General features: G+C 38.2%; 3 protein-coding genes across 4 annotated transcripts in view; 1 reads left to right on the forward strand and 2 right to left on the reverse strand.

Annotated features, from left to right (window-relative positions):
* Window positions 1-283: 283 nt before the first annotated feature.
* Window positions 284-7,766, reverse strand: ponzr1 (plac8 onzin related protein 1). Its single transcript, XM_079867305.1, has 5 exons — window positions 7,698-7,766; window positions 7,328-7,548; window positions 6,541-6,633; window positions 6,013-6,158; window positions 284-744 (listed from the first exon to the last, which is right to left on the reverse strand). The coding sequence occupies exons 3-5, from the start codon at window positions 6,629-6,631 to the stop codon at window positions 610-612; spliced, it is 372 nt and encodes a 123-aa protein (XP_079723431.1). The 5' UTR covers window positions 6,632-6,633; window positions 7,328-7,548; window positions 7,698-7,766; the 3' UTR covers window positions 284-609.
* A 4,955-nt stretch (window positions 7,767-12,721) lies between these two features.
* On the forward strand, window positions 12,722-19,404 carry LOC307156409 (uncharacterized protein). Of its 2 annotated transcripts, none has more exons than XR_013820708.1 (2): window positions 12,722-17,296; window positions 18,334-19,404. XR_013820708.1 is itself a non-coding variant. In XM_079867740.1 (2 exons), exons 1-2 carry the CDS (start codon window positions 15,585-15,587, stop codon window positions 18,392-18,394), a joined length of 975 nt encoding a protein of 324 aa, XP_079723866.1. In that variant the 5' UTR covers window positions 12,722-15,584; the 3' UTR covers window positions 18,395-19,404. The 2 variants fall into 2 exon arrangements, 1 of the variants encoding a protein (XP_079723866.1); XM_079867740.1 differs by having other exon boundaries at window positions 12,722-16,498.
* A 796-nt stretch (window positions 19,405-20,200) lies between these two features.
* acadvl (acyl-CoA dehydrogenase very long chain) overlaps window positions 20,201-27,973 on the reverse strand; it is a 21,479-nt gene continuing 13,706 nt past the window's right edge. The window contains exons 9-19 of the mRNA XM_079865795.1: window positions 27,663-27,887; window positions 26,524-26,628; window positions 25,403-25,489; window positions 25,193-25,255; window positions 23,262-23,363; window positions 22,949-23,046; window positions 22,767-22,839; window positions 22,538-22,610; window positions 21,976-22,048; window positions 20,700-20,775; window positions 20,201-20,620 (exon numbers count right to left, since the gene is read on the reverse strand). Coding sequence (XP_079721921.1) covers window positions 20,483-20,620; window positions 20,700-20,775; window positions 21,976-22,048; window positions 22,538-22,610; window positions 22,767-22,839; window positions 22,949-23,046; window positions 23,262-23,363; window positions 25,193-25,255; window positions 25,403-25,489; window positions 26,524-26,628; window positions 27,663-27,887 — 1,113 coding nt within the window. The 3' untranslated portion in view covers window positions 20,201-20,482. The remainder of the gene's footprint in view (window positions 20,621-20,699; window positions 20,776-21,975; window positions 22,049-22,537; window positions 22,611-22,766; window positions 22,840-22,948; window positions 23,047-23,261; window positions 23,364-25,192; window positions 25,256-25,402; window positions 25,490-26,523; window positions 26,629-27,662; window positions 27,888-27,973) is intronic.

The following is a 27,973-nucleotide window of genomic DNA, read 5'->3' on the forward strand; positions in this document are numbered from 1 at the left end:
AGCACTTGCGCAAAGGAATATGATCACTTTTAATATATTTAGTTAGAATGTAAATGTATAGATGGTGTCACAACAAAAGTTGGTGTGTGTAGAGGAGGGAATCCATGCTTTATCTGTAAGCATCATCTTTTTTGTGTTCTCACACCTGGGATAAATTTGTGTTCTCACACCTGGGATAAATATCAATAAGCAAATGCACCAGTGCACACAAGTATAAACATGCCAGAACAGGTTTATCCCTGAAAATAACTAATACAAATAAATTGACAGTAAACTTACAGAGTAAACTGATTTGTACAACAATTTATTAAAGCAATAAGAATGTTTTTTTTTTTTTAATCTTGTTTTGATTACACAATTGCAGTACATAAACTCTATGTCTATGGTGTGTCTATGTTTTGTAATTTGTAATCTACAGAACAGTATTAAAAGAACAGAGTCACAGAATATAAGAGTTGTGGAACAGGTTAAGACAACTTATAAGAGGCAGTCATGCATACAACAATAAAAGACTTTGCCCTTTACATCTTAACACTAGGTAGGGCACCGGTTTTCGACTCCTGTATGAATGTTTGCCCATACTACTAGAACTCACAGCAAAACTGATCTCTAACTATGCATAATCTGTTGGGTGATCACAGTGCCAGTGCCAGAACGGGCACGAGTCTTGATTTCTCGAGACATCTGACACCAGGCGCAAGGATAACAGAAGCAGAGTGTGCAAAAGTCATCGCAGCACGAACCCTGAGGAAGAAACAAAGAGTCAAATGAATTCATAATTGTATAATCCTTATTGGCTCGACAAACTGTTGTATTTCCTATTGAAACAGGAAGTTAGGGTGGAGCAAATATGGGAGTGTCCCATTTAAGCCAATAGCACTTAGTTAAGTCCCAGATGTTGAACATGAATTGATATGAATTGCATAGTTGCATTTCCTTAATAGCCCAAACAGAGACTTTACTTCCTTTGATCTTACATTGAAATGTCACTTCTCCAAGCAAAGGCGGGATAAAGGGCCTTTCCAAATACACACACTTGCAGTCTTGACTAGGAAGTAAGTGTGCAAGACTGTCCCATGTCTAATAAATGGCAAAGCACAGTGCCCTGAACGCACACTAAACACACACTTCTTGAATACCGCATCGGAGCGTTATTCAAGGCTAAACGTATCCCATCATGCATTAGGTTCGGGAAATCGCATCCCCCGAAATCGGGAGATATAGAGAGGAAAACATTCCACTGTAAGTTAAATGAATTAGATTTTACATGTATTTTGGTAGTAAAACAAATTGTTCTTTTTGAAAATTCTTTTTATTGGTACAAAAATGAGTGTATTTTGTACAACATTTGCAATTGCAACTGCTTTTTTATCACTTAATTAGAAGCACCACAATTTAAAATTCTGTCTTCTGTTACATAGGGACACCTGACCAGACATTTAGAAGTTTATTTTAAAATGCAAAGTATTGAAAATCAATTTTCTCACACACTTGCAGTCTTTATGCCTACACTTGAGCCAGAAACAGGAAATACGTCATGCAAGTAGACAAGAGGTCAAGTGCAAAGACCGCAAGTGTGGGTATTTGGAAAGCCCCATAGGTGTTTCTGGTTTATTGTCATGCACAACGCTTCAAAGCTGTTACATATCATAAAACCAGCACTTGATTGGTCCTGGTTAACTATTAACTAAAACTCTCCCACACAGTTTTTTTCTTTCTTTCCTTCCCTTTGTTTTTTTAATCATCCAATTTGAAATTTCTCTCTGATCTGTTTTGCCTCCATTGCTGTCAAAAGGTGCAGTAAATGAGTTCTGAGAAACACTGTTGATATCTGAAATCATTGCAAACAAACACACCCCTCCCTCCGCACCCAAATGCACCAACACTCAATGCAAGAGTGGAGGTCTCTTTATCATAGCTGAAGCGATTCAAGCGAAACAAAATAAAGCTTTGTGAAAAATAAAGCAAATGTGGCGCTACGTATGGAGCAGAAACAACGCAACTTCAGCATCTGATTTCAGGCCTTCCCGCTCAGGTCTCTCCAGCGCTGGAAAGCTTTTCTAATATTAACTCAGGTCCTAAAGCTCTTGCCTGATCATAACGCTTCTTTTCCAGTGATATTCCTCTGAGCTTTCCTCTTTTGTAATGTCTCTCAGCATCTCTCTTTCTACAGTATTTCTTCAAATCTCCCTCTTCCTCACTCTCTCTCCTCCCCCATCATGAGTGGACACACCCCCTACTGCTGATTGGCTCTCTCTCTCTCTCCTCCCCCATCATGAGTGGACACGCCCCCTACTGCTGATTGGCTCACTCTCTCCCCTCCCCATCATGAATGAACACGCCCCCTACTGCTGATTGGCTCACTCTCTCCCCTCCCCCATCATGAATGGACACGCCCCCTACTGCTGATTGGCTCACTCTCTCTCCTCCCTCATCATGAGTAGACACAAGTGTGTCCACAAGTGGACCCTGCAACTGCATAGGAGTCTGCAAATTAGTGCCTGGCGAAAAATTAATATTTCCATCATTATGTTGGAAAACACTCTTATCAGACTGAATTCTGTCAAAATTGTGTATATTTTTAGTTAAAGCAACACTAACACCTCTTCGGTCCCCCTACAGGTTGGAAGCGGAATTGTCCATTACCGCTGTCATAAATAATTCTGCCTACCATCGCACGCACACTCACTGTTTATCCAGCACTGGCTTTGGAATGAACGATGTCCACAGACAAGTATGTTGCATGATTTCATGAAAGTATGATGTATTGCAACATCAGAAACGAAGAAAAACTAAATAATGACTATTGTAACGCTTGACATAAAGCAAGTCAAATTTGCAGTTTTCTTATTTCTCATTCGAACTACAGAAACGCGATTTGGCAAACTTACATAGTGTGGTTATAGCAGATATAGGGCCGCAAAGCGAATGCAGTGTGCCTTTCACCCTGTTACGACTTGATGAACCACTGATACGATTTTGGAAACATTATTTTAAAGTAAAAAATGTTCCTTAGTGTTGCTTTAAAGCTGTTAAGTTATTAAGCAATATCTCATGTAGGTTCCTTTTGTGTTTTACATAATGACCACTACGAGGTGCTCTAGGCATATGTTATACACTGCCTGGCCAAAAAAAAAATTGCTGTTTGGATTTAAATAGGCAAATGCTTAAGAGTCTATGATTGGATCATTATTGCTGTGTTTATTATGTTACTAGCGTGTTATATGTTTGGTAACAGTTCTTCTAAACCTAATTGATGAAGTGTGTAGCTTTTCATTTCTTAAACCACTATGTTGGAAGACACATCATGGCCATATTCCAGGATGACAATGTCAAGATTCATCAGGCACAAAGGAGCAAGAAGAATCATTTTCACACATGAATTGGCTCCTCTGAGTCCAGACCTTAAACTCATTGAAAGTCTTTGGGATGTGCTGGAGGAGACTTTACAGAGTGCTGGACTCTTGCATTGACAATACAAGATCTTGACCAAAAATGTATGCGCCTCTTGATAAAAATAAATATTGTGATGTGATTTCCATCAAGAGCTGCATACATTTTTGATCTGTGACCAGTTATTTAGATGCACAAATATAGCATTCACTTGAAGCTACACACTCAAAATGTGTTGTTATGCCATGTATTGGGAAGTAAGTCAAAGTTCAGATGGATCTGCTTCCTGATGGAGGTATGGCTTCATATGGTTTAATATCAAAGTCATAGTACAAGTCAATCATTTATAAAGGTTTATGGTGCACCTGACAGAGATGTGATACTTAAGTGGATTTATTGTATTTCCATGTTTTATATGGCCATGACGCACATCCATAAAGGAGTTTTTAGAATGTAAGATTTCGTTTGTTATGAAACAACTGCCACATCTCATCTACTTCCTCCTCATTAACATCTGTTCCTCAGTTCTGTATTAAAAATGAAAGAGGTAAGCTGCATCATACAAATGAGGATGTGAAAATTACAAGCATACCTATTCAAGAACATTGTAGCAATTGGACAAAATATGAAAAATGTTGTTCCAAATCTGTATGACTTTCTTTTGTACACGGAACACAAAAGAAGTGTTTATTATATTATGAAAACTGTGTCTTTTTGTTCAGACAATGAAAGTTTTGGACCAACGTTGTCCAATTAAATGAACAAAAACTTTCTTTAAATTATCTTGTATTGTGTTTCACAGATGAAAAAATAAATAAATACAGTATTCAACTCTATAACATAAAATCGCATAAATAATTTTTGAACTGAACAAAAACATACATTTTAACATTATTAAACGTTACTTTTTTATTAATTAGTTACTTCTTATGTATTCTTATGGATTTAACATCACAATTTAAAGAATAATAATGCTAAAATGTATGTTTTTGATGTAACCTTCACCCTTTAAATACTTTGTTCAGTTCAAGAATAATTTATGCAATTTTATATGATCTATATGAAAGAATTAAGCGAGCAGTATCATGTCTATCCTTGCCTTGTTCAACTGGTCGAGGTTTATATGGGATTATAGAGCAATTATTACAGTATTCTAATTACATTATTGAAAATGTAATAAGTAGCTAGTAATTAATTACTTTTTTAGGGTAACTTACCCAACACTGCATACGTCATACACGTCATAAACATCATACACGGAAACACATGAAGGTGAGTAAATGATGAGAGTTTTATTTTTTTTACTGGTGAACTGTCCTTCTAAGACTGCACACATATAGGTTAACACCTAAGCCATGAACGCAATGTGACAAACAACATCATGACAATACTGTTTGAAGAGCAAACACCAATATAACTGTCCCGATCTCAGCCTGTTTCACTGTTCTCTGTGTTTTCCCTGCTCGTGTCCGTGGTGGCCCTGTTTCCCTAAATCTTGTTAGTTCCCATAGTTACCCTCTTGTGTTTCCATGTCGATTAATCACTCTCCCTTGTTATCTTGTTATCTTGTTACCCCTTGTGTATTTAAACCCCAGTGTTTCTTGTGTTCCTTGTCGAGTCATGTACTTCATGGATGTTATGTTTTAGTGCACTCATTTCCCAAAGGAGGGTATTCCAGAAAGCAGGCTATGTGACATACCCGGGTATGTTTAGGGTGAGTAAGCGGATAACCTCGACTTTCAGTTCCAAAAAAACGGAGGTAACTTTCAGGATATGTAAGTAGCCATAGCAACTTACTCTCTGAACATAACCTGCTCATGTTCCTGGGTTAGTTTAGTGTTCGGGCTCTAGTGGGCGTGACGGATTGCACATAATATTATATATATATAGTTATATCGATATATAAAGAACTATCAAAATAAGGTAGTTAAATTTATAACTTTATTTTTAACAGCCATGTTATTTTTGCAAGCACAAACTGTTATTTAGTCTAATCAGTCTTTCTTTTTATTATATAATTAGCATCATACAACGATATCATTCTTATTTACAGTGATTAAATATTATTAAACTAAATGAGTGAAAAATGATTGCACAACCACCAAGTAGGTGGTGACATGCAAAAAGTATGTAAATCAGCATTGAACAAAAGAAGCAGAAAGAAGTAGTACGGCGCGTTTCTTCTTAGCGTCTGTTTCCATGGTGACTCGTCGATTCGCTGCTCTGTTGAGAATGTCTGGCGTGTTAACCGTTAACACCAGCATAGCTCGAGTAAGCAAGGTTTGAGTTAATCAACCAAGAGTTCAGGGTATGTTTGACGGTAAGATAACGCAACAATATAACAAAAGTATTTATGGTTTCTATGTTGATTGCAGCCACATTAACTTCGTCAGAATGCACGGCTACTTTTACTTACACAAAGTTTTATTGATTTTGTTCGTAGTATTTTTGTGCCAGGGCATGTCAGTGCATTCGTCAGACAAAGAGGAAGAGGTTAGCGGTTAACAAATCTTCTCATCTCCTTTGTGCGAGCTTTAACAACATCCTATTATTAGTCTTTCCTCTATAAATCATCTGCTGCACATGTGTGCGTCTGTGTGTGTGTTTGTGTAAACTCACATGGATACCGTACTGATCTCTCATCTTCTGGCGGAGACAGCAGGACACAATCATGCAGCAGTCCAGCAATGGCATGCAGAAACACCAACCAAACTGCGAGACCGTCTGACACTGCATACATGGGAAACACCACAGGGCACAGCAACCTGAAACACACACACACTCACACGTGAGTTGATTTTAGAGCTGGGCATGCACTAAAGCACTAAATACAACCCACATCTATAATTCTATAAACAGGAACAGAAAACATGAATGTACTTTTTTTTTTAAAAAGCAGTGATTGAAAAGACAACTTTGCCCTAAAGTCAACTACATAATCTCATAAAGCAGGCCTACATTAACACTCTTTCTACTTTTTTTTAATTAGTGCTTTGTGAGAGCAAGGCGGTGCCTGATTTTCCGGACATTTTCATTGCTACACTGGAACCTATTATGCAACATCAAACCAGCATCAGATTGGATTGCACATTCAAACATGCTGTGGGAAAGGGAACCGAGAGTTCATGGTTCAGTAGGTAGACTTACAAGTGCCCATATCTGAACAGCAGTCACAGATGCCTGTGGTCCAGGTCCCAGAGGAGACATGCTGGGTTGTCACAACCGTAGTAGTTGCCATGACTGTAAAGAAAGAATGGACAGTGATGGAGAGATAGATAAGGATATCAAGGTAAATGAAGTAATGTGTCACGCTTTCTACAAGTGTCACACTTTATTCCCAAGAATATTAAACTATACGATGAATCCAGGTCGATTGGGACACGTTTTCCAAAAAAAAGTGTCCCAATCACCCTGAATTCACTATTGTTAGAGTTGCAGAGACACCTTTCCGCTAAAGTCCTTTGGGGGGGCTCCCATTACACTTATTTCTTTCAGAGTCGCTGTTTACTGTTCAAATGAGTCAGTTATAAACTCCCTTAAAAGTTTTACAGATTTGCAGGTGAAAGTGAACTTATTAACCGTTCCTTTTTCCATGAATGGGGAAAAAAAACTATTTTGAGAATCTGACCGATAAAATACAGAACTTTCTGAAAATGTAGTAGCCTATTATTCTCTTTTTAGAAGCGGGCTATAATGAGATCAGTTTTTAGATTGTGTGCTTATTGTGAAGGTAAAGTATTCTGGTTAAACAACATGTGAGCATGAAATAAAAGATTTCATTGCGCATTTAGCACGCGATCATTTGAAGAAACAAACTCTTAATGCGCAGTTATTCGATAAACACGTTTAATTGTTGAAGAAAAATCTAAAATAGCATTAAGCATTCGATATATTAGTCAAAAAAGAAAAAAAAGAAGAAAAAAGTGTCATCTACCTTGCCTTCAGTCTGGAGAAGTGTAGCGCTGGGGGTCTTCTGGTAAATGAAACCTAAAAGAATGCTCTTAACCAGAAATGAGAACACTCTGGGCGATGCATCATTTGCCTGTTTGTTTTCAGTTTACCACAGAGAAGGCGTATCGACACGTAGTAAATTTCTTTTAGTAGTAGTAGTTCTGTCGAATGAGAATTCCGCTCGAGGCATTTGATATGTCAACACTGTAACACAAATGATTACGAAATAATCCATTTAATACGTATTTAAACAGTTTGTTTAAAATTATTTTATGTATGTCTACAACATGTAGTCTACAACATGTTCTTAAAGGGATAGTTCACCCCAAAATTAAAATTCTGTCATTACTCACACTCAAGATGTTCTAAACCTGTACGAGTTTCTTTGTTCTGTTGAACACACGCACAAAATGTTTTTTTTTTTTTTTTTTGCAGAATGTTGGTAACCAAACCGTGTCTGGTCCTCACTGACTTCCATATATATATATATTTTTTTTTTCCTATTATGGAAGTCAATGGGTAAGCAACGGATTGGTTGCCAACATTCTTCAAAATATCTTTTTTGTGTGTTCTGTGTATATCTTTTCAACAGAACAAAGAAACTCCAATCAACATTCCAATCAACTAATCAGATTTGAGCGACAAGTTTATTGTTTAAGTAAAGTTTAGGCTAAAAACCAGGGCAAGGTTTAAACATTAGTGTTATTCACATATCATTTCCCTCTGATTCTAGGGATATCTAATTGGTAGGGATTGGTCTAGGCATGAATAGGAAGTGTAACCGGAGGAGACAGGTGCGCTAACAAGGAAGCTAAAGTTTGGTGCCGTGACACGGATGGGTTTGAGTGTTACTAGGCCAGTAAGAGCTATACATGTAAACCTCACATCACTGGCCTTAAAAGGTGCGCAAGCGGTTGTTGTTAGCATGCCACGCCAGAGACCCTGGTTTGAATCCCGCTGGGGGTGCGTCGTGTAGGACTGGTTACATCAGGACAACATTTTCGGACGGAGATGTTGTTCCAGGCTCAGCAAAATATTGCAATATATTGCGATGACCATATTTTATTACAGATGTGAATCCAATAAATGTGTAATATTGATATTTACAGTTTGCATTTGTCATACTTTTCAGGAAAATTTGACTGACTGACTGAAGGAAATCTCAGTACAAATCGTGTCGCCTGCATCACACAGCAGCACGAGCTTCGCTCAGCTCGTGGTTTTACTAAAATAGATTAGATTAAATAATCACAAGTCTCAGAAAATCAGAGAAGGAAGGAAGGAAGGGCTAAACATTCAAAGGCGAGACGGCCTAGTGATTAAACATGATGGAAAAGTTTTGGAGTTTAGCCCACATGATTCCAATCCAATTCTTCTCTCTGTCCAGTTGATTTCTCGTCTTCTGTGTAAAATACAAAAATGTAAATAACTGTTATTTTTATATGACATGAATGGGTTGACTGCATATCATCATATATCAAATGATATATATATATATATATATATATATATATATATATATAGGTGCTGGTCATAAAATTAGAATATCATAAAAAAGTTGATTTATTTCAAGAATTCAACTTAACAGGTGAAACTAATATATTATATAGACTCATTACATGCAAAGTGAGATATTTAAGCCTTTATTTGTTATAATTTTGATGATTATGGTTTACAGCTTATGAAACCCACGAAATCAAAATCCCAGAAAATTAGAATATTACATGAAATCACACAGTAATTACACAGTAATACCATGGTCATTGAACCAGGTTTTGGTTATTTTGGCAGTGTGGGCAGGTGCAAATCCTGCTGGGAAATGAAGTCAGCGTCTCCATAAAGCTTGTCTGCTGAAGGAAGCATGAAGTGCTCTGGAAATGTCCTGGTAGACGGCTGTGTTGAGTGGACAGCACAGTGGACCAACACCAGCCGATGACATGGCTCCCCAAACCAACACAGACTGTGGAAACTTCACACTGGACTTCAAGCATCTTGGATTGTGTGCCTCTCCATTCTTCCTCCAGACTCTGGGACCTTGGTTTCCAAATGAGATGCAAAATTTGCTCTCATCAGAAAAGAGGACTTTGGTCCACTGTGCTTTATTAAATCCAGAGTCAACGCAGCCGTCTACCAGGACATTTCCAGAGCACTTCATGCTTCCTTCAGCAGACAAGCTTTATGGAGATGCTTCCTTCATTCTCCAGCAGTATTTGCACCTGCCCACACTGCCAAAAGAACCAAAACCTGATTCAATGACCATGGTATCACTGTGTAATTACTGTGTGATTTCATGTAATATTCTAATTTTCTGAGATTTTGATTTCGTGGGTTTCATAAGCTGTAAACCATAATCATCAAAATTATAACAAATAAAGGCTTGAAATATCTCACTTTGCATGTAATGAGTCTATATAATATATTAGTTTCACCTGTTAAGTTGAATTCTTGAAATAAATCAACTTTTTGATGATATTCTAATTTTATGACCAGCACCTGTATATATATAGATAGATAGATAGATAGATAGATAGATAGATAGATAGATAGATAGATAGATATAGATATATAGCCTATATCATTTGATGGGTGTAGCCTAATGATAGCGCAAGTAAAAATCACATCAGTCACAGTCAAAACGTATTCATATTAAAAACAATAAGCAAAATGCATTAAAACCACTAGAAGGCCATGCAGTGTTCCTCCGGTTCACTCGTTATTCTCTCTGATTATGTGTTTAGGCTTATACTACATCATCAGCAGTGGGACAATAAAAACAATCCAGTGATACCGAGATTAATGGGAGCAGTTGCTTTTATTCTCTTTCATGAGAAGGGCCACAAAAGAATGTCATTTCCTCTTGCTCTATTCTTCTTCACACTATTTTGTGGTAGCCTATGTTTACCACATCCACTGTGCATGTGTATCTAGTAGCCTAATATATTTACCACTGTGTGTGTGTGTGTGTAGTATGTAGCCTATGTTGGAGGGATTTTTCCACCTAAAAAATACAAACAATAACAAATAAGCATATAGGCAAAAATGACAAATCCATAGACCAATCCAGAAAAGACCAAAAGCAGGTACATGAGACAAAAGCATCTGTTAAAATGAATAAATGTGACGAGAACGCTTGCAAATGTAAACGGGAAATTAACAATGTATAGCCTACACAGGATCTTTGTAAGATGTAGGCTACAGGATGAATACAGTATCCAGTACATTGGAATGCCGTTAGACCCTTTTCACATTTCCGGGTTTGTCAGAAGCGGAAGTCTTAGGTAAATGTCTATAGTGGCGAATGAGAAGATACATTAAATATATTTTTTGTGTTCCCATTTGCTCATATAGCAAAAGAAAAAAAAATCCACAATTGTGTTTTCACACCTTCAAAAATAGAGAGAGAGATTGATAACGGTCATTTTGACCGTCACTCCCACACAGCGCAAACTATAGTTCTTTGAAATTTAATGCAAATGTAATATAATGCAAAATATAGTGTTATAAAAATGTAATTATTAAACACGTTGGAGGATTTACGATGCTCAAGACCATTAAAACCAAAATGAAGACAGGAACAAGAGAAGGACTAGTCAATGCTGTGAGAAGAAGGACCTCTGGTGGTGAACAGGAGTGATTGCAATTATAAAGTTGAGACTGGCATGTGGTTGTGATGAGACTGTGAGAGATCATGAATATTTATCAACCGTTTAGAAAATACAGTCCACTCCAACTATACAAAATGACACAATAACAATGGATATAGTACTACCGTGAAAAAACGAACAATGTATCCTGAATCAAGCAAACATTAACGTAACATTAACTCTTAATCTAATGAGGATCTGTCTTGAAATGGTGGACTGAAAAAATATTTCACTAAATATGCATGTCACATAGCATCTTCTGCCTTATTTTTGTTTTTTACCATTGCCCACTGTAAAATATATATTTTCAAAATGTGTTATCAATTTTTTTCTTTTGTCAAATCAACTTAGATAATCAGTGTGGTCCAGATAACATCATATTTTGAGTTTATGTTGATTAAACCAATCTCCTTCATTGAACTAATTTCAAAGAACTCAACATTTTAAAGCAACCATGTTAACTTATTTTAAGTTAAATCAATAATATTTTGTAACAATCAGTTTTTTTTTTCAACGAAATGAATATACTATATTTTAGCTAATTTTTTAATGTAATATTTTGTATTTTTAGGGGATTTTATGGTACTAAATTATATTTATGGTATAGTTATGATCAATTTATTACCTGTTATCACTTTTTTAGCATAGACCTGAAAATGAAATTTCCAGCTTAAACTGTCATAAATCTTGAATGCTTTGGATCAAAGACTGAAGTTTAGTCTCATTTTAAAGAAGGCAGATTATTGCTGATGTGAAAATAGTTCAAAAAGTGAAAAAAAAAAAAAAAAGTTTGTTTATTATTATGAAAAAATGCATTCAAATACTGTTTCAATTTTTTTTATATGAATATATAGCCTGTGTTCCAAAACATGTTTTACTCTAAAACTGTGAGAAAATCAAAGCCATAAATCCAAATTTTAGGTTGATATCGTTGAAATTCGCCTCCCATTAAATTTGGACCTTTTCGAATCATGTCCATGATTTGTGTGTGTGTGTGTGTGTGTGTGTGTGTGTGTGTGTGTGTGTGTGTGTGTACACAACAAGTGCCAAAAGTTTCGTAGGCCTACCATTCCGACGAAGTAGAAATTTCTAAAAACAAATAAATTAAAAAACATATAAAATGACCGAACAGCAGCAGAGAGTTAACATAAATGTTTTTGTTTATCATTATTATTAAATGATGTTGTGAGTCTTCGAACACTAGGTGGCGCTATGTTCCAACTTTTACTGCTGATCTCTGATAAAGACCCGGTTCTCAGGTCCTCAGGTCCTCAGTTCAAGAACGCGCCTGGGAGCAATACAATACAATTTTTACTTTTAATCAATTAGGAGTTTTTTTTAACACAGGGTGGCTGTAAACCACAATTTTAACCAATGAGCAACAGGGTGAAATCACATGACCACCGCCCTTCTGAGTAAAATACACATATTTGTTGGCTATACACACATTCACTCCCATTATTAAGTTTGGAAGAGCCAGGATATTTTTAATTTGACTCTGATTGTGTTAGGCTGAAAGAAGAAAGTCATATAAGCCTATTTGGCTTGAGGGCGAGTAAATTATGGGTATACATTTTAATTTTTAGGTGAACTAGGCTATTCCTTTAAATGTACACACACACACCCACACATGGACACCTTAAATATATATATATAGCCTATATATATATATATAATCACCGCTTTGAGTGGAAAGTTTTAAAATAAACGCGTATTTAGTTAATTTGATTAAGTAAAGTCAAGTCACCTTTATTTATATTGCACTTTTTACAATACAGATTGTATCAAAGCAGCTTCACAGTGATAACATGAAAATAATACAAGTTTGTTTCTAGAAGAAAATTGCGTCATCGTCCACCTTAAGTAAGGCAGATCAATAATATTGTTGAATATTAAATGTCCCCAACTAAGCAAGCCAAAAGCCAAGGCGACAGTGGCAAGGAACCAAAACTCCATCAGTGACAGAATGGAGAAAAACCCTTGGGAGAACCCAGGCTCAGTCGGGGGCCAGTTCTCCTCTGGCCAATGAACGAACAGTGTATGATTATGATCCAGGCAGCATTACAGGTCAGAAGTCAGATTGGTCGTGTCGATGAGGCCTTCACAGGGCTGATGAGGCTGGCATTTCAGGGATGCGTCATGGGTGGGTCCAGGCGCAGGTCCTTCATCGGATCTGGATACGGCCTGGATCCAGCGGACTGCGGTAAACCTTGGATAAACTAATATTAGGGTAGACGCCATCCTTATTATGATGTAACAAGTACATCAGGATTTATGGGGAGTGTTCCCGGTTCCGGCTGACCTAAACTATGCAGCCTAACACTAAATTATAAAAGTTTATAATGTATTATGTGTATGCTAGGTCAAAGAGATGTGTTTTTAGTCTAGCTTTGAACTGACAGAGTGTGTCTGCTTCTCGGACAATGTTAGGAAGATTGTTCCAAAGTTTTGGTGCTAAATAGGAGAAGGATCTACCGCCAGCAGTCGATTTTGATATTCTAGGTATTATCAACTGGCCGGAATTTTGAGATCGCTATAGACGTGAAGGGCTATAATGCGTTAAGAGCTCGCTCAAGTACTGCGGCGCTAAACCATTTAGTGCTTTGTAAGTGATCAGCAATATTTTAAAATTGATGCGATGTTTAATAGGGAGCCAATGCAGTGTTGACAGAACCGGGCTAATATGGTCATACTTCCTGGTTCTGGTAAGAACTCGAGCGGCTGTGTTTTGGACCAGCTGTAGTTTGTTTATTAAGCGTGCAGGGCAACCACCCAGTAGAGCATTACAATAATCTAGCCTTGAGGTCATGAAAGCATGGACTAATTTTTCTGCATTTTTCATAGACAGCATATTACGTAATTTATATATATATATATTTAAGATGAAAGAATGCGGTTTTACAGATGCTAGACATGTGACTTTCAAATGAAAGATTGGTATCAAAGAGCACACCCAGGTTCCTAACCGACGACGAAGACTTAACAGAGCAGCCATCAAGTGTTAGACAGTATTCTAAGTTATTACGAGAGGAAATTTTTTTGTCCAATAATTAGAATCTCTAATTATTGTTTTTTTTGTTTTGTTTGTTTTTAGAATTAAGTAGTAAGAAATTGCTAGTCATCCAGTTTTTTATATCAGCTATGCATTCCATTCCATTGGGGCGGGTAAAGAAATTGTCACTTTATTTGCGGGGCGGGTCATTAGAAACAAAATAAAATAAAAATCTTTATATGTTGCATGCAATAAGGCCGTAGCAATGCAACTTGCGTGATTTCCCCAAACCTTTGGCGTCACGTGACACAGCTCGCGCAAAGCAGCTCGCGCCGCCAGCCACAATAACAAAGACGGGGATAAAAGTGAAGATGGAAGATGAGGTGCGGGAGAAATTGAGGTCGGGATTTTACATATTTAAAAGAAAAAAGGTGAATGATGAATTAGATGAATACAAACGCTGCTTTGTAATATATTGAAAATGTTTAAATCATTATGACCTGATTTATGGTTCATATTCAGAATCGTCTGTTATTGCCATGGCGATGTTTCCAAGCACTTTCAGGCTGAAATAAAGGCTGTTTTCATTTAGGCCTACATTACAATGCCTAGTATGTCTATTTAATGGTCGCGGGTGCGGGGCTAGTTGTAAAAATAGATACAGTGGTGCGGGGCGGGCTGGGGCGGGCCAAATCTTTTCATAAAAGCGGGACCCGCGGGTTGAAAAAAAAACCGACCCGCGCATCACTACACCATTGACTGAACTTGTTGTGATTGATGAGACATCTCTTCACTTACTGCTACAAACTGATAACGGTCAGATAAGTATGATTTAAACCATGCTAATGCAATTCCACTAATGCCAACATCGAGTCTATATAAAAGAATGTTGTGGTCGATAGTGTCAAATGCAGCACTAAGATCGAGTAACACTATAGAGAGATACAGCCGTGATCGGATGATAAGATTAGCACGTTAAATTTAAACTGCAGCCTAAAAGTTAAACTACAGATTTTGCAAGACGTTACAACACTTCCCGCTGGACCTAGGCCTATTGAAAAAAAAAAAAAAAAAAAAACCCGTACAATTGCTTAATATAATAACCACATCAGACTAGAACAACACTATAATTTCAAGCAATGATCAAACACTCAAATACTTCAAATACTTCTGATTATGTTATACTGTGTTGTTGTGTGTACAGTAGTAAAACACCTGCCGCGTTCCTCATGCAAACATGCTTCACACACACACAAGAGATAAGCGCTACTCGAACACGGTGAGGCGGTATTATCATAAAGTGGCATCATGACATCTTTACGCACTGAAGTTATTGACACACGCCCTCTCTCCTCTCTTTCTCTTTGCTCATCTCGAGAGGGAAGTAAACGTGAAGTTACTCTTTCCATCAAGAGACTGACTTCTATGCGAGGAACGCAGGTGTTATTGACCGAAACAAGAGCACCGAATTCAAGTTCACATGAACGTTCGGGCTTTTGGAGAAACATTTGTCGATCCAAATGAACCGTCCGCACCAGTTGAACGCGTTTTGGCTTTACGGAACGTTTTGGTTGTACTGCACGAGCGAGGCCTGAAGAAGCGGTATGATGTCAAATACCACAGAGGCCAACACGTATCCCGAAGTACGTGTTTGGGCAGCGGGAGGTTCTCTGATCATTTTGGCCTTTTTCAACCTGATCATCAACTGGACGATAGTGCGCGAGGTGCGCCTGCGGAGCCACGCGCGCTTCGTCCTCGTGTTCCACCTGTTGTTCTCCGCGCTGGTGTACTTCGCAGTATGTTTCAGCTTCTACTTACAAAACTACCTGGAAGCAGCGACCACGGAAACAGTATGCACGGTGCTAATAAGAGGACTGATGACAAGCGGTTCCAACATCATCCTCACCATCACTGCGATGGCGCTGGACCGTTATTTCGCATGCTACCCGCTCCACTATGGCAAAGTTTGTTTCACACCGTGGCCGTGGCTCATCGGGATCTTTACATGGGGACTCGCGTCGATTATTCCCCTCACCTTGTCCCCCAACATAAAAAATGACACAGTACCCTGTGGAAGGAAAGCTTTGCAAGGCGGAGAAATGCACAAAATCGTTTTAATATCACTTTGTACTATTCTTATCGTGTACAGTTATGTGCGGATCTTGTATGAGGGACGCCGTCTGGGAGTGCTGAACCGGCGCAACCGAGCAGCGTGTCGGACTATCGCTCTCCACGGGATGCAGCTCGCCGTCTTCATCCTCCCCAATTTCATACTGTTTTTACTGCATATCCTTAAAAGCAAGCGGTTGCTCGAGAGTTCCACCAAAGAGTTATTTGCAGTGATAAGTTTCGTCTTCTTCAGCATGGCGCAGTGCTTCGCGCCGATAGTATACGGACTGCGTAAAGAGGAGCTTATGGAGCACCTTAAACACCGGTTCCCGTGTTTATCCGGTCGGGTGAAAAGCATTTTGGAGTGGACTGTCAACATCTCCCATCCCAAACGCAGTCGCCAGCAAAGGTAGGAGAACGGCATGATTTACCGCGTATTTGTCTCCGCGAAGGCGTTACGCATCGCAATATAGGGGTGCATTTGGTAACGCGCTCTTGCTAGCCATTATGTTCAAACTTGTAGGCTATTAAGATTTTAAACTGCGTCAAGACGAACAAATGATCTGATGTGGACTGTGACATGGCGAAGAATTAGTTCTGTTTATTGGATTTTCATAGTCTTAAAAATAAACGCTCAAATCCTGCTTTGCTTTTACAGCATTTAGTCACAGAAAGAAAGCCTAACCACTTTTTATTCTGCAAGTGAGACGAACCCCGAACTAAGAATGAAATCCACCTGTTCATGCATTTATTTCCCCACAATTGTCTTGTAAATAGGCCTTCAAGTAAAAGCAGCTACCGAGATTTAGGGACAGAAATTGATCAATCTCAATTAAAGATCATCATATCCTCCTCATGAGATTCAGAAGTTCATTTATGACAGTGGTTACGCTATTTGTGGTTTAAATATCTATTGAGAACATACTGTATTGAGTCCTAATGTGTTTTGAAGAGGACATATACTGGGCTTGTCTGCCATTTCAAATGTCGGGGGTGTGGCCATAGCCTATGTGATAGATTAATAGATTATAATATAATATGGAAATATAACAATCAATTGCTGATTAGATATTATAAGTCAAGAAAATAAGCTTGTATGCTATTCTAAATACTGTTTATTTTTGTTTATTCTGAATATATGTTGTGATAAATATCTGCGTGGGAGCCACGAACATCTCAAAGTGAGAATAACAAGCAGTAAACATCAGTGAGTCCAGATTCATGTACACTAACTGTACAGTTCACAAGTTTGGGGGCGGTTAGATTTGTAATGTTTTTGATTTGTGACATGGTCACCAAGGCTGTAAAATATTAGTGAGTACATTATTATATACAAATATGTTTTAAATGCACTTTTAAAAATGTAAATACGCCAGTCTTTAGTGTCACATGATCCTTCAGAAATCATTCTAATATGCTGAATTCGAGCTCAAGAAACATTTTTCATTATTATCAATGTTGAAAACAGTTGTGCTGCTTAATATTTTTTGTCAAAACCATGATCTTTTTTTTTTATATACGGAGACCCTAAAGGGACATGGCGAAGAAAGGAAAAGAATGAGATGGGAGGAAAAATAATTTGGCAAATGTTTTGCGTTCCCCTGAGAAACTGCGTTCACTCTCAAAAGAACACAAAAGTTTTGCGATGAACGCAAAAGCATTGACACATTTTTCCCTCCCGTCTCATATTTTTTTCCAACCACCATGTCCCCGTAGCCTATTTTACAGGATTCTTTGATTTATTATAAGTTTAAATGAACAGCATTTTTTTATCTTGCTGACCACAAACGTTTGAACAGAAGTGTAGGCCTATGATAAAGGTTTAGAAATAGTTAAGGAAACTGGTGCAATACTTGCTCACTTTCCTCTGGTGGTTTTACCGAAGGCTAAAGCCACATTACACACTTTAGACCACAAACACACGTCTGATGCATGTTTGTAAACCTGCACAGCTACTGACTACACCATACAAAACATTTTAGGCTTCTCTAAGCTGCTTTGCTGGACTCCCAGGCTGGCTTTAGCTCAACCAAACCAGATGAGCACCAGCTTGCACAGGCTGGTAGACCAGTTTAAACCAGTTTAAACCAGCCAAGACCATCAAACCATCTTAGGCAGGTTTATTTCAGGACGGTCAGTAAAACGAGAGACCATACTGAAAAGTTACTGACGACCAAATTGTACATGATAATAAAGTCCATGCTTGAATTTGAATTGATCCAAAACTCTTTGTGTTTATTTCAGGGAGCGGAGAATGACTTCAGAGACTTTACTATCACGAGAGATCTCGCAGACGACTGTGTGAACATCTTTGGATTAAGAAACAGGCCCGATGTTGATTTCTTCAAATGGAATATTTACCTACCGAGACTGAGATTAACATTGAAGCAAACTTTTTGCGATGTGCTGCGTCTCTGAAATTCGGGCAACACTTCTTTTTTTATTTTACTGAGAAAACAAACTTTTAGAAAACTGTGATGATTTCTACTATTCAAGCCGAAAACTCTGGACAAAAGTCTGGACAAAATACAGCAGCTAAACGGCATTCAGGAAAAGTGTCAAAGACATATTCAACTGTGATTTTTTATATTGACAATATTAACTGTAAATAGGATCACTGGCTTAATGTGATGTGAACATTATGTGGCATTGATCTGTATGCTGATTTTCCTAAAAGCGTTGCGAATCTCTTTCAGCACGACGTTTATAAGCTAATGACCCAAGTAACCAAACGAAACTTGGATTATCAGACTGTGAAGCAGGTTTAATTAAATTGTCATTTATACATTAAACTGGTGACAGTTTAAGATTTGTAGTATTCAATGTACTATGTTTGTAACCACAGCATCATCAGTTGTCAAGACAGACACAGTTTTAAGGTCACTAACACTCATTTACAATTTCCTGTAAACGGTCTCCTTAGTTACAATACATGGTTAGCCATTCAGAAACTAGTGCAGTGGTGAAAGGAGATTTGAAATATTGTTAAGCACTGCAACAAAGAGCGCATATTTATAATTATGTCAGGCCGGCGCAGCTGTATTGTTAACAGAAGTTCTTTGTCTATTTTCTTTAGAAATTATTACATGCCTTTCAGGAGATGCCAGAGAAGAAGGGAATGATCATTTAGGATAAACTGAATCTACTCTTACAGGTGTCATGTATCTGTGCAATTTCTAGCCTATGCAAAATCTATGCATTTTAGTCTGCACTTCAGTATTTGTATGGCCTTAGATTATTGCCCGTTTACAATAAAGACCTTCTGCATTTATGTTAAGATCATAATTATATTTAGTTCATAAAAAAAAAAAACAACTGAGACAAACAGCCTCATATGATATGAAACTAAAGTGTCTTTCTATTTTAGTCACGAGAACGAACTTCTGGGCAACTCTGATTCTAAATAAGACATTTCGGATTAAAACCACAGGAACAACTAATTGAAGTTAAGGTTCAGTATGTAAAGCCACGAAATAAAAACATTAACCAATTGAAAACATTTGCAAAATGCAGGCAGTTGGACCGGATATTGGACAGAGTTTGGTTGAAAAGACTCAAAAGTGCTTCGTTCAGAGTGTATCTGTTCACCATTGAGCAATAGCTATGTTTCCATCCACCTATTTTTAGGCGCATTTTGGGATATCACATTAAAAAACGCTGGATGGAAAAACCAAAATGTGCATAAATTCTAAAAATGCACATTTTGTATCCGATAAGACATGCACAAACTACGATGGAAACAGTTACAGAATAAATCCCTCGATGTGCAACCAATAACTCACGTGACTTTGATTGGATAACTGGACTAACCAGTGGACCAACTCTGTCATCAGAATGATTTGGTTTAAGTCCCTCCCAGAAGCGTCTCGCATGATTGTTCACGAACACCAGCACCCGAACGCAAGAGATCATAACTGTGCGCTCCGAGACGCAAGTCATTTTCGATGGAGGACAAAGAGCCACAGTTTCTTTCCAGATTGCGGCAACACCAATTTCTCAAGAAGTGACTATTTTGTTCTCCTGAAACACATGGGATGGAAACGCTGCTTTATTCGCAAATGTTTTATGCGATATTCCAAGTTAAATTCACAATGTTGGATGGAAACATAGCTAATGTTACTCTTTTTATTATCATTTCAGCATATACATATAAAAACTAAGCTTATTAACTTATAACCCAAATACAATCCTTAGAAGTACATTAGATTTGTATATTCTGCATATCCTATTCGTTCATTTCCCAACTTTGATATGGAATATTAAAGCACTCCTGTGGCTGAAGAACACAATGTGACAAAATCCACTCATCAAGGATTGCAGTCTAGGTAAAGGAATATGGGCATGTGACTGACTGTCCCAGAGAGGACATGATTGGCTGATGGGAGCCAGAGCTTTAAAAGCCCAGTGGATGAGGAGAGACCACCCCTCCGTTTTCCACCACCGCAGCAGAAATGGCACGTAGGTTATTGAAGGTCTGCTTGGATGTCCCTGAACGGAGGAACTTGATGTCCTGCATGACTCGGTCATGCGCCTGAAGAGAAGAAATCACGGATTAATGCTTAAAGATGGGACTAGGAGAACATAATTTTACAAAATGGATGGACACTGACCTCAGTGCACCAGGTTTCACACAGCATCTTCTCATGCTGGGCAGAAGGGTGACCTTGCCCGAGAGACCTGGAGGCTCTGAGAAAAGAAAACGAGAAGACAAACGCACACAAACAAGCATAAAATGCTGCGTCAGTATCACTGAATGATCTCATTGTTTAAAGAGGACCAATTTTGCCCTTTTATCAAGTCTTGATTTAGGTTTTTATGCTTAAATGTTCAAATAAAAAATAATTTTTCACATATTTGACATTGTTGCAGCACTTCCTTTCCAAGTCTGTCAGTATCGCTCTGTTTAGTTCCTGTCTCTATGAAGCCCCTCATTCTGAAAAGCGCAGTGTGCTCTGATTGGTCGGCTGGATCAGTGTGTTGTGATTGGTCACTCGCTTCCAGTATGTTAAAGGGAAATGTTATGTCCCTTACCATAACCACCAGTTTCAACACACTACTAACCAACTCAACCAGGCCCCGCCCCTTTATTAGCATATGCCTTGGGCGGGGATTATTTAAATGAGGAATATTGTGTTCGTTCAGAAACAGTGCGCACTGATATAGAGAATAACTCCTTTTGGAGTGACTTAGTCATTTTGAAGACCTTTCTAAAACAGCAACATTACACACTTCAAACGTTTGGAAATGAAAAAAAAAAAAAAAAGCATAATAGGTCCTCTCTTGATGCTAGGGTATTGTGGGTGGCCCATGTCAATAGACCCCATGCCCAAGTGTATGCGTTATTCTGGTCACCTTTCCTTTACGATTTGAGGTAACCTTTATTTTTTGGATTTGGGTTTAAACACCCCCCTTATCCCCAGTATGAGCAATAGTAATAGTGATGCAAATGTACTTTTAAAAGTAATGTTACAGTCTTACGTTTCTCCCTAAAAATGTAACTCATTAATGGTACTTAGTTACTTTTTTACTTAGTTACTGTTCAACTCTTTTCAATCATTGAAAGCTTAAAGTAATGTGTTACTTTCGGGCCAGATTTACTAACAGCTTGCTCCAGCGCCTCTTTTACTACAGTCAGGATTTACTAAAGACACGCAGTGAAAAATTAGCGCTTAAAATGCGTGGACAGGGTTATTTTTGCAGCTAAACTTATTGCATATGCATTTGTAGGAGTTTCCCTTTCAGACGCAAAATGTATGGGAGGAGAGCGCTTTTCTGGAATTGGGCTCTCACACTAATTTGCCCTGTTTAGTTGCCCAGTGCATGCATGAGTGCGCATGTCTACGTGACTACGTCATGGAGAAGAGAGAGCATTTTAACACCGCTTACCTGGACAAGACCACAACCATGGCGTACAGATCAATGGCACAATCAGCAACTCGTTTCAGAACAAACTGTTCATCTGAAGAGACACACAGAATCACTCGATCACTATGAGAAAAGCAGAAGCTGATGTGGAAGACCGACAGCTTCATAGACGCAATGAGGACAATATGTAATGTGGGTAACAATTTACAATAAGGTTCATTAGTTAACGTATTAACTAACAATGAGCAATACACTTGTTACAGTATTTATTAATCTTTATTAATGTTAGGTGATAAAAATACAGCTGTTCATTGTTTGTTCAGTGCATTAACTCGTGTTAACAAATACAACCTTTGATTTTAATAACGTATTAGTAAATGTTGACATTAATATTAACTAAGATTAATAAATGCTGAAGAAGTATTGTTCATTCTTAGTTCATGTTAACTAATGAACCTCATTGTAAAGTCTTACCGTAATGTGTAAAAAAAGTCAAGTTGAAACCAGGAAGAGTAATCATGCACATTTTTTTCGATTGCATGCAGAAATAATCTTGCAGCACAATACAAAACACAGCGCTCACCGATGATTCTCTTTCCATGTTTCAGAAGAAGCTCTTCAATAACGGCTCCAAACTGCTCGATGGCTTTAACAGTCTTTCAGAGGGAAAAAAACCTGATTTTAGGCCCGTGATCTACCTCTCATTTGGGATTCTGGCTGGTTTACTGACTGTTTCTTAGTATAATGTCCGAGTAAACATCATTCTGTCATCTCAGTATTGCCCAAGCACTAGGACTTTGATTTAATCTCACCAATTCTCCACTGTGGTTGAGCTCTGGATGGACCATTCCCTGCAGCGTCAGTCCCGTCCCCATGCCTGCCTTCCTGCCAGAGACAGAGATATAGACCAGGGTTTTATCAAGTCGATGAAAAGCAACTGCAAAACAACACAAATGTCTTGCAAGAGTGTTTCTAAGAGATATGAAGGTCTAACCTCTTGGCTCTCTTCGTGAGTTCACCTGCCAGCACTCCAGCGTTACCGAAAGGGTTCTTCAGAGCTTTCTGCAAGCTCTTCAGCTGATTGCCTGCATTCTACCAAATGGGACACACACATGCAAATGCAATTCAAATACTGTGTTTGCATGAAATATGTTCACTGGCACCAAAACACCAAACACCAAAACCAATTTGTAGCAGTGCCAGATGTCAACAACCACACGTGCCGTGAGCCTTCAGGCGGTTTTGCAGTACAGGAAGTCGTAAGACAGGCAGTTATGTTCTTAGCAGTGTTTTCTTTCCCCTTTTACCTGAAAGCCATTGAGCGCTACGAATAGTCGCAGGATGTCATTGGTACCCTCAAAGATTCGGAAGATTCGCAGGTCTCTCAATACCCTTTCCACACCGGCATCCTGCATAAATAACATGTTGTACAGCGAGTATGAGACTGTGCCGCAAAAATAATCAATTTATTCAGTAACACTTTATTTTAAGGTGAAGAAGTTACATGTACAATTAACTAACCCTGAACCAAACCCTAACCCTGTAGTAATACATGTATTTAATTAATATTCCTCAGTATGTATTTGTAACTACATCACCATAAAATAAAGTAACAATTTATTGTTTTAGTTCAGTCCTCTTTGGGAAATTACCCAATACATGAGAAAATCTTCATGATGGGACATTGCTAACCAAGGCTGCATTTATTTGATCAAAAAAACAGTAAAACAGGAATATTATAAAAACAAAATCAATTCAAGATGTCCTATTTTAATATATTTTTAAATGCAATTTATTCCTGTGAATTTTCAGCATCATTACTCCAGTCTTCAGTGTCACACGATCCTTCAGAAATCATTCTATACTGATTTGTTATTGATTAATTATTAATAACGGTTCTTATTATCAATATTTTTATGATCAAAACCATGATGCATGTTTTTTTTTCAGGATTCCTTGATTAATAAAAAGTTCAATAGATAGAAATATTTGTAACATTATAAATGTTTTTGTCACTTAATCAGATTAGTGCATCCTTGCTGAATAAAAAAAATTATATATATTTATCAATATTTTATATATTTTAAGCCTTACCACAAAAATAAGCAGCACAACCATTTTCAACATTGATAATAATCAGAAATGTTTCTTGAGATTCAAATCATCATATTAGAGTGATTTCTGAAGGATCATGTGACACTGAAGACTGGAGTAATGATGCTGAAAATTCGGCTTTGATCACAGGAATAATTACATTTTAACAAATATATATAAGTAAAAAGAAAACATCTCGGTTACAATGTAACCCTGGTTCCCAGAGAAGGGAAACGAGACACTGCGTCCTAGGTGCAAGTTCCCATTAGAAAGGGAACAGTTCTTTGAAATTGTAATATCAAAATAAATAAATAAATAATAATCTTTTGACTAGTAATGTACTGTATGTGTGTGTGTGTGTGTGTGTATTGATATGCACAAATAAAAAATAAGTGGAGCAGAGAGATATGAGTTTCTGATCTGACTGAACAGTAGCCCACAAAAGAAGATAGATTAACGGATGAGCCTCTTCTCTGGAAATGAGCTCGACTGCTTGATGTTGATCAGGCTGCATCTGCACATTTTGCACATGCAAGATCTTAAAGCTGGCAGAACTACTTCACATCATGTGTAGCATCCCGACTGACACGAGACAAACACAGCCACACAGTCAATGTGCAGACGTGACCTGCATTCAGCAAAGACCAGTTTTAGCTGTGTACGGTTTTGTGTTGCGATGTGAAAGGTTAGCGCAGCCGTGTCCTCCCCTCGCTAACCAATCGTGTTGTTGCAGAGGTCTTCCTTTGCAAGACACCTCCAGTTTTTCCACCGCCCCCGGGACACAACATTTAGGCCTCAAGGAGGGTGATTGCCCACAGAGAAGGTGGTTTCTGAATCTTCACACTTTGAGTCACAACGCAGACACAATTATTTTGCAACGCTACTGCGCCAAAATTAGACTTCCACCCTGACAGAGTCTGGTTTCTGAAAAAGCTGACACAAACAGCTTTGAACGAAACCGCTAATATTTCTTTCTTAAGTGATACACAATATAGCTAGATCTAAATCTGGATACGATCGTTATATGACTGCCATATCGTCTAGAGCTAAAACTTTGTTAAAGCATTACAGACAAAACAGTAAGACTTTCTGAAAAGCTTCTTTAAAATGTTTTAATCCAGTCACAATATACACACACACTGACCTTCATGAATCCCATTCCACCCATAATCTGAATGCATTCATCCGTCACCAACCAAGCTGCTTCCTAGAGGAAAAAAAAAATTGAGCAATATGGTGAATTTGCACTCATTCTTTAATCATCAAATCAGGTATTCGATCGTAGGAATTCACAGAATTTGAAAGTGGGCTGAAATAAATGCCAAAAATTAGTAAAACTGGGTTGAACACTCACGGAGGCAAATATTTTACTAATGGCCGCTTCAATCTGGAACTCTGTGGCTCCGCTGTCCATGTTCCCACTAACCATGTAAGCCATAGACTAAATCCATGGAGAAAAGATAAAAGGAGGGGAAAAAAGGAGAACACTATTAAAATCTTCAGAACAAACAAACAAGCTGATTAATGAAATGGAAAATTAACATGGAAACACAACGGATGGGAAAAGGCCGAAGTATTTTTAGACTCTGTCCACATGTGACCCTTGAAAAACACAAATTAGGGGGAAGCGTCCACTTCCCTAAAGTCACATGGAAGTAAGACATATATGGACAGAGTTCTGCAAGTGTACAAAGCTAAAGTGCTGATATCTGCAAAGTCCATAAAGAGGATATTTACCATTAGAGATGTTTTGTCTTTCGATTGTGTCAATTTGCTTAAAGTGCCGCTAATATGCTATTTTAAAGGTTCCTCATTTTGTTTTAGAGGTCAATAATTCTAAGAAAATAATAGACTTATATGCAACCAAGAAAAAATAAATAAATTTAATAATATAATACACATTGCATCTTCCTCAGCGTTTGATGCACAGTGATACGAACAAGACACACGACACTGTTGATTTTTTTCCACATCAATTCCAGCTTGAGTCCTCATGCTTTATGAAGGGCATCAAAGTGGATTCTCAGCGCTGAAAACAGCGTCTTCTCGACATGTCGAAACCAAACTCGACCAATCCTCATCAGCTACAACTACAGTGTTTGAGGGTCAAAGTAGACGTTGTTCAAGGGCAGCCAATGAACACCATAGACTGGCATTATGCAAATGAGTTACATTGTTAAGTAGGTTTGTAACATGAAGTGCGACGACTCGTTTCAGCAGTTCAGAATCAATTATTTTTTGGTACACTTTGATCTTTAAAACTTTGCAGACCTTTCACATTCACAAACAGCTGTAATACACACTGTATGATCATAATATTTGGAAATGACAAACACGGGAACTTGAAATGTATTTGATCAAACAAAAGCTATATTTGTTTTAAGTCTATAAATAGATGTCAGTAAGTGCTCAGTGTGACTCAGATTTCCTTGTTCCCTGATGGGAAAGTCGAGGCAATGCAGTAGAGAAGCTCACCTCTGTCACATAATGAAGCATGGCCATTCTGGCCATCTTTTCCTGTATGGCACCATAGTTGTGAATCTTGTTGCCAAATTGAGTCCGGTTAGCAGCATGGTCGACCTGGGTGAGAGAAAAAAGGGGAAGTATAGAGACTGTGTATGGCATGACACTCATCAAAATAAATTGGTACAGTGTGAAAAAAACAGCATGGAAATAACAGCGTGAAAATTGCGATTTCACTGAAACAGTGTGTGCAAAAAATGCTCATATGTATGCTGGAGTTACTGAGGGAAGTACATCTAAAATGCATTGATGGTGCAAAAACGTGACTGGTATTTCTATTTGCAAATTTTACAAATATACATGCAAATGTGTGAAAGAACATATCAAGTAACATTAGAATACAGTTTTCAGCACATGTGTCCTTGACACTCTTGCTTTGTTGCATATGACCTAAAAAACAAAGTAACTGGAGGCTCAAAAGTTCCTGGTCTGACACGGATACACAAACACAGACAAACACAAATGCCTGTGGTGAGAGAAAAACACCAGGGCTGTTGAGAAATCCACCCCTCCCTCAGCGAGAAAACTGCTGTAACCCACAATCACTCCGCAACAGCAAGTTTCATAAGAACATATTGCTAAAAGTGTACAGCACACTGTTTTGGTACATATTGATTTATATATATATATATAAAAAAAAAAAAAAACAGGAATGACTAAATTTGAGAATTGCTGTGGTTTGAGCAGAAGTTTCATTTGCATTTCTGCATTTGGCAAATGCTTTTAAATTTTTTTATTTTTTTATTAGTTGCGCAGGAACTTTCCCAAATCAGCTTGAGCCAACTGTAATGAGCAGCGCTCATCAAAGTCAACACCAGCTCAGATGCCGCTCGGCAGGAGGACAGAGCAATGCATAAAGAGGAATTTCCCTGCATATTAAGTAGAGGAAGTGAGGATGATAGGGGTGTCGGCAGATGGGAGGATGTGGCCTAACATTGGCGCTCACAAAACAGCATGCTAGACAAACTAGGTAAGAGAAGAGGAAACGAAAAAGAAAGCAAGAAAAACTCCGTTCAGCATTACACACAAACAGCACACAAACAGAGCAAGCATCTGATAACGTGCACTTGAGCACACATATATATACGCACCGCTTTGGCGATGACACCCTTCATGGTGCCGGAGAGGGCGGCAGCCATCCCGAAGCGCCCGTTGTTGAGGATGTTCATGGCCACTTTGAATCCACCTCCAACTTCTCCCAGAACACAGTCCGCAGGGACACGCACGTTCTCGAAATACACCTCTGCCGTGTTGGACGCTTTGATACCCATCTTTTTCTCAGGAGGACCGCTGAGAGAGAGAGAGAGAGAGAGAGAGAGAGAGAGAGAGAGAGAGAGAGAGAGAGAGAGAGAGAGAGAGAGAGAGAGAGAGAGAGAGAGAGAGAGAGAGAGAGAGAGAGAGA

Source organism: Squalius cephalus (genome assembly GCF_949319135.1).
Source record: "Squalius cephalus genome assembly, chromosome: 3".
Classification (NCBI taxonomy): domain Eukaryota; kingdom Metazoa; phylum Chordata; class Actinopteri; order Cypriniformes; family Leuciscidae; genus Squalius; species Squalius cephalus.